Source organism: Primulina eburnea, unplaced genomic scaffold (genome assembly GCF_022965805.1).
Source record: "Primulina eburnea isolate SZY01 unplaced genomic scaffold, ASM2296580v1 ctg973_ERROPOS1174311, whole genome shotgun sequence".
NCBI lineage: Eukaryota > Viridiplantae > Streptophyta > Magnoliopsida > Lamiales > Gesneriaceae > Primulina > Primulina eburnea.
Window position 1 is genome coordinate 127,274 of NW_027331729.1, and position 17,105 is coordinate 144,378.

General features: G+C 35.5%; 3 protein-coding genes across 4 annotated transcripts; 2 read left to right on the forward strand and 1 right to left on the reverse strand.

The window, feature by feature from the left end:
* Positions 1 to 134: 134 nt before the first annotated feature.
* Positions 135 to 4,883, forward strand: LOC140822631 (uncharacterized). Its single transcript, XM_073183440.1, has 10 exons — positions 135 to 930; positions 1,011 to 1,181; positions 1,263 to 1,912; positions 2,009 to 2,107; positions 2,178 to 2,234; positions 2,313 to 2,411; positions 2,551 to 2,726; positions 2,816 to 3,273; positions 3,376 to 3,516; positions 4,724 to 4,883. Exons 3-10 carry the CDS (start codon positions 1,441 to 1,443, stop codon positions 4,881 to 4,883), a joined length of 1,662 nt encoding a protein of 553 aa, XP_073039541.1. The 5' UTR covers positions 135 to 930; positions 1,011 to 1,181; positions 1,263 to 1,440.
* A 21-nt stretch (positions 4,884 to 4,904) lies between these two features.
* LOC140822632 (uncharacterized) lies at positions 4,905 to 6,199 on the reverse strand. The gene is made up of 2 exons (XM_073183441.1): positions 6,112 to 6,199; positions 4,905 to 6,055 (listed from the first exon to the last, which is right to left on the reverse strand). The coding sequence occupies exons 1-2, from the start codon at positions 6,197 to 6,199 to the stop codon at positions 4,905 to 4,907; spliced, it is 1,239 nt and encodes a 412-aa protein (XP_073039542.1).
* Positions 6,200 to 14,312: 8,113 nt separating this feature from the next.
* Positions 14,313 to 15,819, forward strand: LOC140822593 (cyclin-dependent kinase inhibitor 7-like). 2 transcript variants are annotated; one of them, XM_073183374.1, is made up of 4 exons: positions 14,313 to 14,916; positions 15,021 to 15,094; positions 15,216 to 15,389; positions 15,511 to 15,819. In XM_073183374.1, the coding sequence occupies exons 1-4, from the start codon at positions 14,692 to 14,694 to the stop codon at positions 15,587 to 15,589; spliced, it is 552 nt and encodes a 183-aa protein (XP_073039475.1). In that variant the 5' UTR covers positions 14,313 to 14,691; the 3' UTR covers positions 15,590 to 15,819. The 2 variants fall into 2 exon arrangements, with proteins under 2 accessions (XP_073039475.1, XP_073039474.1); XM_073183373.1 differs by having other exon boundaries at positions 14,329 to 14,916; positions 15,015 to 15,094; positions 15,511 to 15,803.
* Positions 15,820 to 17,105: the final 1,286 nt, after the last annotated feature.

Below are 17,105 nucleotides of genomic sequence, written 5' to 3' on the forward strand. Positions count from 1 at the left end.
AGAAATGGGGGCTTGGTCGACCAACGCTAACACGGTCGACCAATTGGTCGACAAACGGTAACACGGTCGACCAACCCTAACTTGGTTGACAAACGAGCTAAATTGGTCGACCAACGCTTGCTGGTTCACTGTTACATTAATCTTTATTCTAATGTATTTGTATTTGTTTACGCGAAAACTAATCTGATCTATTTGTATTTGTTTCAGGTATATTTGCCGAGAAAACTAGGCAGGGATGCAATTTTTCGTTGCAAGTTGACACTGGAATCAAGATATAAAGAGGTTGCGGAGAAGATTTTTCACTACCTCAACAACGACGAGAGAGCCCTTTTTTTTGAGCAGTCTCCTTTTGGTAATTTGGTTAGGTATCATAGGGATTTTAATATTTCTAGCCAAATTATGTGGTATTTGATGAGTAATCAGATTGTTGAGACGGGTAGTGATGAGTTTTGGATGGTGGTGCGCAAGAGGCCGGTTAGATTTTCTTTGGTAGAGTATTGTTTATTAACCGGCCTCGATTGCGGTACAGAGCCTGTAGATGTACCAGCGGGAGGTGTCTTTCGCTCCACACACTTTGCCGGTAAGTTTGATATTATTTTGAGTGATTTGGAGGCAAAGATGAGTGTTGAAGTGCAGAATAATACTGGAGTAGACGTGGAGAAGTTAAAGATGGCTAGTCTTTACTTCTGTTGTTTTGTGTTCGGTGAGGGGACTAGGAAGAAAACGAATAAGATCGACCCTAAATACCTGAGGCTTATAGATGATTTGGATAGGTTTAACAGCTATCCTTGGGGTAGAGTAGCCTTTCGTGACGCGGTCTGATGTTTGAGGAAGGACCTTTTAGGGCGATATAATTACCTCACCGAGGCACAGGGTGGGAAAGAAGTCAATGGCAGCTTCCTTGTTGGTGGTTTTGTGCTGCCTCTGCAGGTATGTTATTTTTTGAATGTTAAAGCTTGATTTATTTTCTTTATTTTTACTAATAACATTTTTCTAAATATATGTTACAGATCCTCGCTTATGAATATTTTCCGGGCGTGGCTCAAAAGTTTGCGAAGAGAAGAGATGTGGACGGTCTGATGTTGCCAAGGATGTTTCACTGGGTGACTAACACGTGGCCGTCAACCCGTGCCCCAACTGCTGTTGATGTCAATGCAGCCTTTGGTGATTCTGCTGTAGATGTAAGTAATATAAATTGATTTAGATATAATAACTGTGGACTTAATCTTTAATTAATCTGATACGGCATTAATTAAATGTAGGACTGTCTTGGATGCTTGACTCCTACTCCCGAGGAGCTTGTTTTCAGCGTATTATACCGGCGGGGTTTTTGTTGATTCTGCACCCGATGCGGTGACCACTCGGGTACTCGATCTTTGGAGGCAGGGTCAGACAGTCATATATAGCGAGCACCCTGTGGAGTCTCCCTCAGTCCAGCACATGCGTTCCGCACATTCACCTCCCTCTGTCCAGCACACACCTCGTGCACATGCTTCTCATGACGTTTCTGGCACCCGTCCTGGTGATCTCAATAGATCCAACTCTAGTACCAATTCTCCGATGCATACGGGTCCTAGAGTCCACTTTGGATTCAATCCTTCCCGCCGCCCATCACCCTTGGAGCATCGTTTCGAGCGGCGATTGAGTGCGTTGGAGGATTCCGTTACGTCCATGCATGCGAAGATTGCAGCCGAATTTCTTGAGACCAGAACGTTTATGAGGAGTATAAATCAAGCTGTAGCTGACATGAAATCGAGTTTAAATCTTGGTCTCGATGAGTTGAGATTGGGTTCGACTCAGCTTAGAGCTGATTTTGCTGAGATGAGGCCTAACATCCCAGTGCATCATGAAAGAGATTTCAGCATAGCCTATAGCAGAGGGCGGAAGAGGAAAGCATCTGAAGCAGATTTCGGTGAGTTAATTTTATTAATTATATTTATGTTTATGTATTATAATGATTTAGTAAAATTCTTATATTTATTTTAATTTGTTTAATGTACGCTTTTAGGTGTGGATGATAATTTGGCCAGGGAAATTGGCAGTACTAGCCAAACACCACGTATATTTGAGCCTAACCTTGAGGTCATTACAGAGGAGTCCTCAGAAGGTGAGTTACTGCACTTTTTGATTTGATATTATGTATAGTAGATTTAACAACAAAACTTTTTGTTTTTTAGATATTCAAGTTACTCCTGCTTCGCGTAAGTCAGGTGGCGAGACGACCACTTCGAGAGGTTATTATACTAAACCTTGTCTATTCATATTTGCATTAAAGTTGTTATTATTTTAATTTGTTGAATGTACGCTGTTAGGTGTGGCTGACAATTTGGGCAGAGAAATTGGCAGTAGTAGCCAAACCCAACAGAGATTTGAGCCTAACCTTGAAGGCATTCAAGAGGAGTTCGCAGAAGGTGAGGTAATGCAGATTTTTAATATTTATACTTATGTATAGTATAGTAAACAATATACTTTGTATGTTTAGATATTGAAGTAGTACCTTGTTTATTGTTCGTATTTGCATTAAAGTAGTTTCAATTGATCATTTTATAGATGGCGGGGTGAGGCCACTTGCGGAGACTGTGACACTAAAGGTTAACTACTCGCTTGCGCGAGTTAGGGCATCGATGCTCGACCGTTCGCCTAGTAGGATTCGAGGTTTTTACGGCGAATATGAGCAGTCATTCTACGGGCCCATGGCGATCGCAAACTCGCGTGTCACTATCTTAGTAAGCTTATAAATAAATCTTTCTCAAAGTTTAAATTTGTAGAGAACTTGTTTTAAAAGATATAATACCTTTTGTTATGTTCAATTCAGCACTTCCATGAAGCCCTCCGTGGATTGCTTGAGATGCAGATCCGACATCCTGAAGTGATGTCGGCAGATGATTCGTTGATGGACTATAATTTCTGCGATGCGATCTCAATTTTGGCCGAAGATATCGATTTCAAATTAGATCTTTCACGGCTATTGTGCATAGTCAAAGGTAGTGATCCAAAATGGCCGTGTCTCTCGTGGGAAAAGGCACGAAGAATTCTCATCCCTGTCTACAGAGATCAACGCTGGTTTTTGCTAAAACTCGTGACAGGGGTGAATAAGTGCATCATATATGACTTGCAGCGAAGGCACGATCCCAAATTCAAAGATCTGAATGAAGAAATAGAGCCTATACTTATAAACGCTGCTCATCTGCTATCTACTGTCGGGAAAAACCCACACCCGGAGAGGCCATGGAATATAAAACTACATGATGAATTCCATGCCAATATTATACAGTAAGTTGTAAACTTTGTATTTAAAATATAATATCTGCAGTATTCATTTTTTAAAATGTTACCTTAAATATTAACTTGTCATTTTTTTTTCTTTTTTCACAGTGAAGATTCTGGAGCATTTGCCTTAGCCGTGGCTGGATACTCTTTGTCTGCCAAGAGTGCGCAAGTAGTACCAACTTTAGATGATAGATTAGTATCTGAGTTTAGATATTTTTTATGTTGTAATATGTTTCTTAATGATTGGTGATTACTGTGATGTATTTGACAATTTGATGGCATTACTGTAACATTGTTACCTTTGTAATTATTTGTAGTTTTTTGTTGGTCGACTAATGTTATGCCATTACATTTGGTTGGTCGACTAATACCTTTGACGGTCGACCATTTCACTTTGTTGGTCGACCATTACCTTTGTTGGTCGACCATTTCATTTTGTTCGTTGACCATTACCTATGACGGTCGACTATTTCATTTTGTTGGTCGACCATTTCATTTGTTGGTCGACCATTACCTTTGACGGTCGACCATTTAATTTTGTTGGTCGACCGTTTCATTTTGTTGGTCGACCGTCAAAATATTAGGGCATAGGGTTTTTTAGGGTTTAGGTTTTAGGGTTTAGGGTATAGTGTTTTAAGGGTTTAGGGTTTTTTAGGGGCTAACAAACAGGATTTTGTTATATGTTTGAGGTTAAATGTGAATCAAGGAATCGAACTATCTTTTTAATAATTTTTAAAAAAAAATCGTAATTTCAGGATTATGTTATATATTTTATTTTACGTATGAATCAATTCATCACAATCTCAGTATTTTGCTTGTTATATGCTTCAAGGTAAATGTGAATCAAGTAATCGAACTATTTTTTTAATAATTTTTAAAAAATAATTTATTTTACATATGAATCAATTCATCACAATCTCAGTATTTTGCTTGTTATATGCTTCAAGGTAAATGTGAATCAAGTAATCGAACTATTTTTTTAATAATTTTTTATAAATAATTTATTTTACGTATTAATCAATTCATCACAATCTCAGTATTTTGCTTGTTATATGCTTCAAGGTAAATGTGAATTAAGTAATCGAACTATTTTTTTAATAATTTTAAAAAAATAATTTATTTTACGTATGAATCAATTCATCACAATCTCAGTATTTTGCTTGTTATATGCTTCAAGGTAAATGTGAATCAAGTAATCGAACTATTTTTTTAATAATTTTAAATAAATAATTTATTTTACGTATGAATCAATTCATCACAATCTCAGTATTTTGCTTGTTATATGCTTCAAGGTAAATGTGACAATCTCAGTATTTTGCTTGTTATATGCTTCAAGGTAAATGTGAATCAAGTAATCGAACTATTTTTTTAATAATTTTAAAAAAATAAAAATCGCAATTCCAGGACTAAGTTGTATAATTTATTTTACAATTGAATCAAATCACAATATCAGCCTGTCGACCAAAGAGAAATCATGGTCGACCATCAAGCTAATGGTCGATCATGACCATCAAACACTAAGGCCATCACCCTTCAGCTTGACGGTCGACCATGAAGCTAATAGTCGACCCCAGCTTGACGGTCGACCAAAGAGAAATCATGGTCGACCATGAAGCTAATGGTTGACCCTCAAGCTACCTCTTGCTGAATTCACCAATGGAAGGAAATCTGTTTTGTTTTCTTTTGCCAACTCTCTTCTCTAGCAAAGGAGGCAACACCAATGGAAAATTAATGTTGCGTGGCCATTCATTTTCTTCAGGAACGGGATACACAGTCTCTGAGTACGCCATAAACCATGACATTGTAGAATAGTACTGTGAACACATATCATACAAATCAATATTCGCTAACCAACTAGCTGCGATGGCATGAGCACATGGGATTCTATCAATATCAAAAACTCGACATGTGCATCTTTTCGATTCGAGGTCCACTATGGCCGAATGTCCCCGACTCCTAACATCAAACTCCATCCGTCCTAATTCAAAAACTTGCATTCCTTGGGCATCAGTGAACCTGCTACGAAGAATCCCCTCGATCGTAGGGGTCAAGTTAGTGTTACTTGCAATTGATGCATGGCGATATCGGGCAAACCAAGATGAGGCCAGTTTCTGTAAAGAATCTAAGAATGCAATGATTGGCAGCTTCCTTTCTTCAAGTAGTCTAGCATTGATCGACTCAACCCCGTTTGTCGTCATAATATTGTAACGGGTCTTTGGACAATACGCTCGAGTCCATCTATCAATTGAGTCTCTTTCGTCCAAATATTGCGCTGCCTCAGGATATCTATTCCTAAAATCATTGTATGCAATATCAAACTCGACAGTTTTATAAATTTTTGCAATGTGCAAAAACATTTCGGTTGCACCCTTCTTTTTGCATCTAGTCTTCATGTTTTGGGATAAATGCCACGTACAATGACCATGATGCGCATTTCTATAGACAGTAGAAACCGCATTAATGATCCCCTGATGCCTGTCAGAAATTATCACCAACTCATCCTCGTCTGGTACTACTTCTAACAACTTCGTTAAAAACCAACTCCACGAAGAAGTACACTCGACATCTACGATTCCCCACGCCAAAGGATATTGGTGATAATTTCCATCTTGTGCCGATGCCACTAGCAAAACACCATTATATTTGCCCTTCAACCACGTACCATCAATTGATACAACTTTTCGCATACTTCGATATCCTCTAACGCATGCACCAAAAGCAAGAAACATATACTTGAATCGATTTTCCTCGTCGACAATATGTCTGTTATGCTTCCTCGATTCATCTGCTCAACCATGTGCAAATAACAACTCAATTTATTAAAACTCTGCGTTGGATCACCTTTCATCATATTGTCCGCTAGTTCTTTCCCTTTCCAAGCCTTGTAGTATGATATATCAGCATTCATACTATTGCGCATCATCGCCATCACCGCTTTTGGTACAATTGGCACTGGATGACCTTGGAAATTATCCACTGACATATCACGACAACAGCAGAACTTGCTCCACGTATTCTCTTTCGTCTCCCAGTCAAACCACATGTATGTGTATTACAATACGTTCGAACGGAGAATGCACGTGAATCATTCTTAATCAAAGAGGTCCAGATTCTCCACTTGCAATCAGACACTACACATTTTACGGCGTACACCTTTTGGCTACTTTTAACCGTCTCAAATTCAAAGCAAGCTTCCAAACTTATTCTAATTAGCTCTTTTTTCACCGCTTCTCGGTTTGGAAACTCTTGCCCAACAAACAAGTTTGAACCATCCGTGAATGAAAAAGTGTCACTGTCAATATCCACATCCGCATCCAAATTTGCGTCATTGCTTTGGACCAAATTTGCCTCTACCTCAATTGCATCATTACATGCTTCATCATATAACTCGTCTGAGTTACTACGATCCACATGCATGGCATCCAAGTTATGCGCTTCGTCGATAAAATCACTGCTATTATTACGATCCACAGAAACAATATTCAAGTGAAAATAATCATCAAAATGCATCTGTTCGTTAATATTGCAATTGTTTTCATCAATATCATACCCGTGCACATTATCAAAAGAATCAACAGAGGCAACACATTCAATTTCAACTTGAAGCACTGGCCTACTTCTCGGACAACCAAGATACAAATATGCTTTCAAATCATGGTCATTCTCTATATAAATTGGTTGAATGTTGCACGGCAAATCTAGAAGATAGCTCAATCTCAAGTTGGCAGTGTCTTCTACTTTTCCAGCTCTATATATTTCACTTTTTAAATTTTCAAAATAACAAATATCATCGTCCACTGGAATAGCAAAAAACTTTGCATTGGCCCCTGGAATCCATTTATAAACCAGCCCCTCCGTCACTTCCCATTTCCCATATTATTGAACAACAAAAACTGTTGGCATATCTACATAATGCACAAACAAATATGATAATTAGAATGAGAATAACAAAATATAAAAAATACGGAAATGGTCGACCAACAAATTTTTGGTCGACCATGAAATCAAATCGGTCGACCATGATCATCACGGTCGACCAAGCTAATTTCTCGATCGACCATTACACGTGTGGTCGACCATGAAAATTTTTTCATTGGTCGACCAGGAAGAATGTTTCTTCATCGACCAACAGAATTTTGTTTGGAAAACATTCCCATTTTAATTTTGGTCGATGAAGAAAACAATGAACGACACAAACTATAAAATGAGTAAAACAATGAACTGGTTCGAAGAAACTGAATTCCCCTGAAGGAAACTTACTGTATTTTCTTCAAAAAGAGACGAATTGGTCTTCAAATACGTAACAATGTGGCCAAAATATGTGGATCTAGATTTAGATCTGGATCTGAGGAATGAGCGCAACAACACCTGATCAACAACAGTGTCAATTTTGATTTAATGTGACAAGGAAGAGATAGATGGGGAAGATGAGTTCTTTAAATTTGGGCAGCTTACGATTGGGGAATTTTGTGGGGATTTTGGGTAAAATTAGAAGAAAGAGAAAGAGCTTAATTAATTTAGAATTTTACAAGTTTAATTAAGGTTAACAAACTAATCAAGAGTTAACTCCTTCTTTTTTTAAAAAAAAAAGTCAGACTCCTTGTTTTTTAAATCCTTCGTGAGGGGATCCCATTTTTTTAATTGTCCCTCCGCTGCGTGATGAAGCTAGTTTCGTTTCCCAGTCCACAGTGTCGTTTGTTTGTGATAAAACGCGCTTATGGCACAGATTGCAGCAATTATGGTTAAAAATATAAATTAATACGGATCGAAAATTATGATAAAGCCCGCTTTTTGCATTTTCTATCTTGCTTGTGGGCTTGTTTTTGGGCCTGGACATGGGTACCGTTTGCTTAGCCCTGTTGAAAATCTTGCAGCCCATATATGGCCATAAAGTGCTACACGCCTATGTGCTAGTCTTATGGTGGTTGGAAAAGAATCGGCTTTGGATATTATTTCATATATTCGGTTTTCATCTGCATTTATTATATTCATTTGTATTATTATCATTATCCTTTTTAATTTCATCAGTATTCTCATATACGTCGGAGTTTTGACTATGCATAATCAACTCAAATATTATATTACCACCAATAATTGAATTTTCTCAAATTTGAATCATTTCGAGTAAACTGTTGATATTTACTACATTGTTGAAAATAATAAGGAAAAAAATATAAAAATTGGCAAAATAAACATTATTGAAAAAATATAAAAAACATTAGAAACAATTTATCCTGATATCATTATCCAACAAAAATAGTATCAACACTATACTAAATTTTTTCTTTTCATTCAACTAATTTCATTCAACAAAAGCATATTAGATTTAACATTATAGTCGAAAAAATCATATATATATATATATATATATATATATATATATATATATATATATATATTAATTTAATTGGACCTTTGGGTCGGTATGGGTAGGATTTTTTAAGAACGGCTTTCATCCACATATCCGAAAATCTTCATACACAATTACTTATTTATTTAATTAGATAAAAATCTCGTACATACTCTTCTCTATTTGGGTTGGGTAATTGATTCTTCGTCGAAGTTCGAAGGAAATTGACATCCCTTATCTTGTGGGATCTTATCAGGAAAATGATCGGAGAAGGCAATGTCTCGGTGAACTCGTCTAGAATGGGCAGGTTTAGATCGGTCAAGCAAGTCCTGGGATTCAATGGTATTTTAATCCCTAATTTTAGATCATGTTATTTTGAGATTGAAATAATTTTATTTTATAATGATATGTTAAAATAAAAGAAATATCATTATAAGTTTTATTTTATTGTTAATTGAATTTAAATTAATAGATTTTAACTTGTGATAATAATTTGTTTGTACATATATATATAATTAATATAAATTTGGAAAGTAAATATAATGATTTATTAAAAGTTTTAATTGTATAATGACTTAATTTTAAAGGCATAGAATGTTTAGCGGGTCCAACCTAGATTGTACTTGTCGGATTTTCCGGTGGGACGGGTCTAAAGTGAGGCGGGGCAGATCCGTGTTCGTCCAAACTCGCTTCATTTTCATCCCTAGAAATGATGAGGTCCACCGGCTCATATATTCTTATGGTTGAGTTCATGCTACTTTTTACATGATATGTATTGTTTTGGAAATGTGGAGGTCCATATGCAAAATTTTAGAGGCCACAAGAACGAAACAATTTCGGTCATTGGATCTTGATAGATACTCAGGGTAGTCTAAATTAATCGTATCAAAGCACGACTTCGTTTTTGTGCCTTCTGTAATCGGCCGAGTCTCTATTGCGTTATAGTATCCGTATTCGATAAATCTATAAGTTTGTATTTGGATCGATAGATTTAATTTAAATTGAGAGATTTGATTTGAGAATGTATTTGAAACTTGATTAATCTTAATAATAATTCATCCGACAAACAATTTTATCCAAAGGGGAAATGAGGCAAATAATCTTGTTCAGATATACGCATACTAATACTTACAATACGCATACTGATACTTACAAAGTCGTATTTTATGGGTAGAATCAAAGAGTGTGGTGTGAACCATGCAAGTTCTTAATAACATTTATTAAGTAAAGTTAAAGACTTGGATGTATAGAGAAGGCATCACTCCGTTTAAGAAGAAACGTTGAAATAATGAAACCCACTATTTCCTTAATCCATTTAATTTATATTTCTTTTTGTTATGGACTCTATTTTATTTACAACTAGCAAAAGAAATTTTTTTAATTTCTTTGTATCTCGCTATAAAATACCTAAAAAAAGGAAAATATCGTGGTTGGGAAGGTTGTAGTAGCCAAAGCCATTGGATCATATATATTTAGTATGAGTTAAGGGTCGTTTTAAAAGAAAAAAAGAATGTTTGACCAATGTTGTTATTCTAAATACCTCTAATCTTAATTTTTTTTGAGGAAAAAAAATTAAAAGAGCACACACTAATCTCCATAACCAAAAAACCCTAATCCGCAACACTGATTTCAATAAAGTTTTCTTTTTAGTATCAATGAAGTTTTGTTTTGTAAGATCAATTTCTTTCATTTGATTTGAAATTTTGTAGGAGTGGACTACAAAAACTGGAAAATATAAGCTATATCAGGTGATATGATGTATACAGTATAGGGTATGTTTGGTATGGATGATAAACAAAAGATAGATTGTTAAACACATGTTTGTCTCATTTTTTTATGGGTCCAATTAATCAAGAAGCACATGATAAAATAAACTTATTTGGGTGAAAAGACATCCCATTGTTTAGGGAGGATTGAGAATCCAATTTTTAAAATATAACATAAATTACCATTTTATCCACATGATTTTGAAAATATTGCTACAAATATTATTTTATATACCAAATTGTCATCAATGTTAGTTTAGAGTATTTTTGTCTCAACAACAAAAAATATAAAATTTATTGTTCTCATTAAAATCTTACCAAACAAAACATTCTTCATCACTACACATTATATATCATTACCTTAAGTTTTGTTATCAATCCAATTAGTTATCCTATTCTACACACCAAACATAGCCTATATATATAGATAGTTTCAATTGGACCCATTGACATTCCATGCATGGATCGAATCAAAGGTCTTTTATTTTTTCTTTGTCCGAAGAATAAAACAAGAAGAAAGACGCCCTGCAATGACCAGCAGGCTCAATAAAAAGACACTCATTTGGTCCATTTAAAAAAATAATAGCCTCATAAAATATTAATTATATTTTTTAAATAAATTGTCCTCCTGCTTGAGTTTAAATTAGGTGGTTTGTATTGGAAAAGATATTTAATGGATGGATTTCGGCAGAATTAAATTTCCATTATTTTAATGCATAAAAAAAAGTTTAAAACGGGAGCGAAGAAATTTCAAATCCATTGAATTCAAAAGCATCCGAAAGAACATGGTGAATTTAGGTAATTCATTTTAAATTCTTCAAATTAAGCCCACGTTCTAGGTTGCATTTGTATTGAATCATTTGAAATCGAGATCCTTGGTTTCAAATCCATTATAGTTCGTTTGGATGATTTTAGTATGAGCAAAATTTTAATTTTATGTAATATATCTCAAGTCAAATTTCGCATTAGATATTGCAACGGATTTTAACTTCTGTGATTTGAAATCCAAAAATCCAAGCTTTCTCCAAAACCAATCTATATATTCACCCAATCAAATAATTCATCCAAACAAAGATAAAAACTTATGTGAGACGGCCTCACGGGTCGTATTTTGTGAAACAGATTTATTTCGGTCATCCATGAAAAAATATTAATTTCTATGTTAAGAGTATTAATTTTTAGAGTGGGTCTCATGTGAGACCGTCTCACGGATCTTAATTTGTGAGACGGGTCAATCTTACCCATATTCACAATAAAAAGTAATACTCTTAGCATAAAAAGTAATACTTTTTCATGGATGACCCAAATAACAGATCTTTCTCACAAATACGACCCGTGAGACCGTCTCACACAAGTTTTTGCCTAATTTTTATCGTGAATATCGGTGATGTTGATTCGTCTCACAAATAAAGATTCGTGAGCTCGTCTCAGAAGAGACCTACTCCCAAAAAAAAAACCTTTTAAAATTTCTCCTACTGTTTTGCTAAAATTGTGTCAACGTCCTCTGAATATAATAATTTGGTTTTCATCAAGTTCCCATAGGCATCAAGGTCTCAAATTAAAAACGAAGTATCAAATTCGAAACTCAGTTATAACAATCATCTCATCGCCTGAAAAATACTATGAATTATTTAGTAATCGAAATCGGACTATCTACTATTATATGTGAGCTTACAATTTAGACACAGTTGATCAGATTAATTCAAAGAACATTAATGGCGCTGAGTGACAATTCCAAAAGGGTGAAAACCAACAGCTGAAACTGTAAATTAAATCAGGAACATGATACGATTTCGTCGACAATGGTTTTAATTAATTGCTAGGAGACAAAGGATGACTACAATGAAATAAATCAAGCAATAGAAGAAAAAAGATACTCGAGAAAAAAGAGTTTGGTGTAATCGAAAGCCCATTATTGTTCAACAGTGGAGACGCGGCCAAAGCAATCGCTTTCCAGTTAATAAACGAAGGATGGGGGACAAATTTTGGAATCCAAAGATGTCATCTCCTAAGCCTTTTATTGACCATGCATTGAGCCCCAGTCACATATTTCTTTTCACCTATCTTTTGTGCGACCATGAATGAAAACCGAAATTGAGAACCCGAAAACCCGATTTGGTCCGGTGACGTGCTCGAGCCAGTCAATTCTTGTTACTAACCAAGTGAGTTTTCTATGAAACCGGCCTTGTTTATATATGTTTATAAAGTGTGACATGACACTGGAAAATGATGGTGAGCTAGTCACCGAAAATTATTGATGTGGTGTCAAATATTACTGACGAGTTAAATGTGAAGTGGGCATGTGAAAAAGTGAAAAATCGAAAAAAATACAAATTAATGGATTGAGACTATGAATTGAACATTAACATGACTAAAAATGAAAAATAAACAACATGACCAAGAATTTAATTTTCTCGTAATAATATAGTTTATCAATTCAGTACTTGGATTTTTCTAAAAAAGTGTGACATTCAATATATCATCATGTTTAGGCTGCGGTTTATATTGAAATGGAGTGTAGTGGGGGGACCTTGGAGGTGGTTGATAGCATTCATGCAACCACAAAATGGCATTGATTTCTTGATTAAGGCGAATAATTTGGACCACTCCATATTCATGCTCTAATACTAATCGATCTTTTTCAAGTCAAGGACTACTTGATATGATATCAAAATCTTTGTATTAGATGTGCCATGTGCTTAGCAAGGCCAAAATCATCCACAAACCTTTTTTTGTCGTCAACTTTATGAATATTCCTTCTGTTATCGACGGCGGCGGACTTGGAAATTCCGGTGAAATGGTATAAATGAGTGAAAAACGAAAGTTTTTATTTTGGAAGGTTGTAAACTTTAAAATTCCTTATGTTTCAGATTCATTAAAATATATATTTATGTACATTTTAATATATGCATGTGATTAATCTAAATATGATATTTGGTCGGCTCTTGTTGGGTTCATTTGGCTATAAATAGGCATGCATGCACTGAACTTTTCAAAAATGCTAAAATTTGTGTGGTGAAATTCACGATTTTATGAGATGTAAGGGTATATTTGGAAGAAAATTGATGGTTGCCTCTGTATAGATTAGTCGTGTCAAGATAACGATGCGACTTCTATCATGTGTGAGTTGATTGGTTGGTTAGCAATATCTTCACTTGACGACTGCCATTTTCTTTTCAAGAAATCGAATTCAAAAATTTTAAAATACTCTTTTGTGTGTGTGTGTGTGTGTGTGTGTGTGTATATATATATATAACCATAGAGGCTTGATGCTAATGCATGTTAATCTTTCTTTTGCAGTATTCCCCCGATTTGCTGAAAGATCATATCTTGTGATATTAATTTGGCTCAAACAAAAAGATGATCACGTAATTTTCGAGATTGGGTCCGTCGGTTCCGCCTTTGCACCAACAATAAAGTTTTATTTGGGACGATATTTTAGGTTTTACTTTTTTTGGTAAGATTCCAGATCTTAGTTTGAAGATGGGATTATAAAAAGGAGAGTAAAAAGAAGAAAAGGTTGGTTTTAGTTTTGTGTTGTTTCATTCTTGTTTCGCCATTCAGAAAAAACGCTAAAGTGCATATAATTTCCACGATCATTTCCATGCCTTGCCTTTAATTCTTGCTCCTTTTTTTATCTTTTCAGAAAAGCAGACTAAAAGAGTAGAGCCTACATACATAACTATATATATATATATATACATATGTGTGTGTAATATATACAAGTAATTTTTATACATTACCGATTAAGTAACACTCATCTATAAAAATGTGATGAATTCATAACAAATTTGTGTGTGCATATATATATATATATATATATATATATGTGTGTGTGTGTGTTTTTTTTTTTTTTTTTTATCTCTTGAGTATTTTTTGTGAGCACTTGTACACAAGGGAAAGAATTCAAGAAATATATAAATAATTGTGCACACGTGTCAATCGGTGGATGGATCAGCACTGAACGGGAGTAAACGATCGTTACTATTAACGGAGTATTCAAGAAAGAATCCAATCCGAACCGTTCCAACAGAATTCTTTGTACTCTTCAGAACCATCTCCATCATCATCATCACCCCCTCATGCTCTCTAGCGCAGAAAGCCCTGCAAAAACCAGATAATTCTCCCTGCGCATAATTCTCGTACTTGCAGAATCGAGGAAGATCGAGAGGAATTTCAGGTCAATCAACTTGCTCGATCGAGTTTACGCCTAGCTAATTTTAGAAACAAGGCTTGTGGTCGGCATATCCATTTCCAAATTTGTTAGTCTATTCGAGGAAACGCGAGGGATTATTGAGTGATGTGATGGACATGAACAAGGCGGCGGAGTTGGTGGCGTGGGGGAAGAAGAGGAAATTGAGGTTAGAATATTTGGAGGACCTCCCGTCATCATCGGTTCAACTCAAAACGCGGCCTTTGGCTGATAAAACGCCGGTGAATTTCCCCAGTTCGACATGCGAGAGTTCCGGTTCGTATGGTGTTTTGGGGTCTTTCTGCTCAAGCAATGGATCATCGAGTGATCTGGCGATGGTGAATTCTCGCAGCCATTCTCTGTCAAAATCGATCAGATAATTCTCCTTCAAAATTAGTATAGGTTTTTTTTTTTTTTTTTGAATTTCTTTTTTCAGGTACAGGGGGAGGAGAATGCGGTAACCGTGGATCAGTTTTTAGGGACCTCAAATGGCGATACGTTGAATCGGAGAGAGAGGTAAAAAAATAAAAATAAATAATAATAATGAACAAGATAAACGTCATGATTTTTCTCAACTCGTCTCTTCATTTCAAAATTCAAATTACCCGACAAGAGAATTTGATTATTTATTTTTTAGGAGCGTGACCTCAAGCGACATTCAAGTAGAGTCTGGCGAGATGGAGACGACGGCCAGGCCGAACGAATCGAATCCTCGCCGCCGTCTCACTGGCGAGAAAATGCCATCTGAAGATGATTTCGAAGAATTCTTCTCCTCCGCTGAGAAGAATCTGCAGAAACGATTCACTGACAAGTAAACAACACCCCCTCTCCCATCCCACCCTGGCAACCCCACCCTTCCCCTCTCCTCTCTCTCTCACACGGTGAAAGTCTGCTTACTGTGAACCATACGAATTCAAACACTGTTGCTGCAGGTACAACTACGATGTAGTGAAGGACGAGCCATTGGAGGGTCGCTTAGAGTGGGTTCAAATCGAACAAACTCAACCATGAAGAAAGCTAATCAATTCTTTCGTCCGAGCTTATCGAATCCAGTGTTAGTGCGTACTGTTTCCACTAATCTAGCTAGTTACCTTACATTTTATGGGGGATTTTAAATTTCTTTCTCGTTTCTTGTTTTTAGCATGTATATTCTGATCAAACTAAGAAGAAAACCCGTTGAATAAAAACTTCAGTATTATCCAATTTTATTTTTGTGGGGATTTCATTTCACTTTTCCTTCTATCTGGGCACAATTCTTTTACAAACCCAGTCGTAATTCTTACTAGTAATTAAATATCGTAATCTCAGTTAAGCCATTGCTTCAATTTCTCCTATCCTTCGATATTTCGTTCAGTGACTATTAACACATTTAGATTTGTCTTTCTGTATGCTTAATAGATGGGTTGAATAATTTCTCAACCTTTTTCAACCTCTCTTTCTTTAAAACCCATGCCAGTACACAGGAAAAGCGCGGAAGTTAAAATGACTCTTCAGATTTTTTTGTCAAATATATATTCATACAAAAATAATGTAAAGGGTCATCCTCCCAAGTCCCAAAGATTTTAACTGCGTTTGGATTGTGTAATCTCAAATCATCATGAGTACTCATTGTTTTACATGCCGGTGGATTTCAGATCCATATTGAATATTATTACATCCAAGTTTATATACAGTGGATTTGAAATTCATTCAAAATATCTATAGTTTCAAATTCATTCTTCAAATTAGTTCATTCAATTCAGATCTTGACGACGTCCAAATATATACAATCTAAGTGAATTTAGAACAATATTATGGGCATCTTACGAAATAGTTTAATATAAAATTATTGAATATCTTTGACGTCTCAAAGAATTTGCATCTCTAATATCATTCATATGTATTCCTAAATACTATAGTTTTAGTTAGTCTATAATTAATGTTCACATAACAAAAACATGCGAGCTCCTTATATATTTGTTCTATGATCCTATTCGAGCTGGTTATAAAATTAAAACAAATAAAATTACAATTCGAATCCTTGGATACCTTAATATTGTTGATATTTCAATAAATTGTGATGATAAATGTTCCGTATAGCGTGCATTTGCACGTTATATGTTTTCCCCTTGTCAAACATACTAAAGAGAGCGAGGGAAGAAAGAAGAAGAAAGAATTCCCTCTAATTACTAAATGCATATGGATGCATGCATGTATTCGAAAGACGTTAGAGTAACCAAGTCAATTTGATACTCCAATTTTTAACTTCGTGAAACAACTTTTTACATGGAATTTGCAAACTAACAAATATATAATGTCTTCTTTCTTTTCCCCCAAGGCAATATATATGTTTGGGTGTCTACTCGATGATTCACTATATTATTTTTCACCAGCACTCTTAGCTGCTCTTCTTTAAATTCTCAGTCTCTTACTTGAACGTCAGAAGGGTTACATCGAGACACCCTCCCAGCCCCCTTCTAATACTCTTCTTCATGATTTCATATTCAGGGTCAAATTTCAAGCATGTATCTTGTGAGAGCCCAACCCG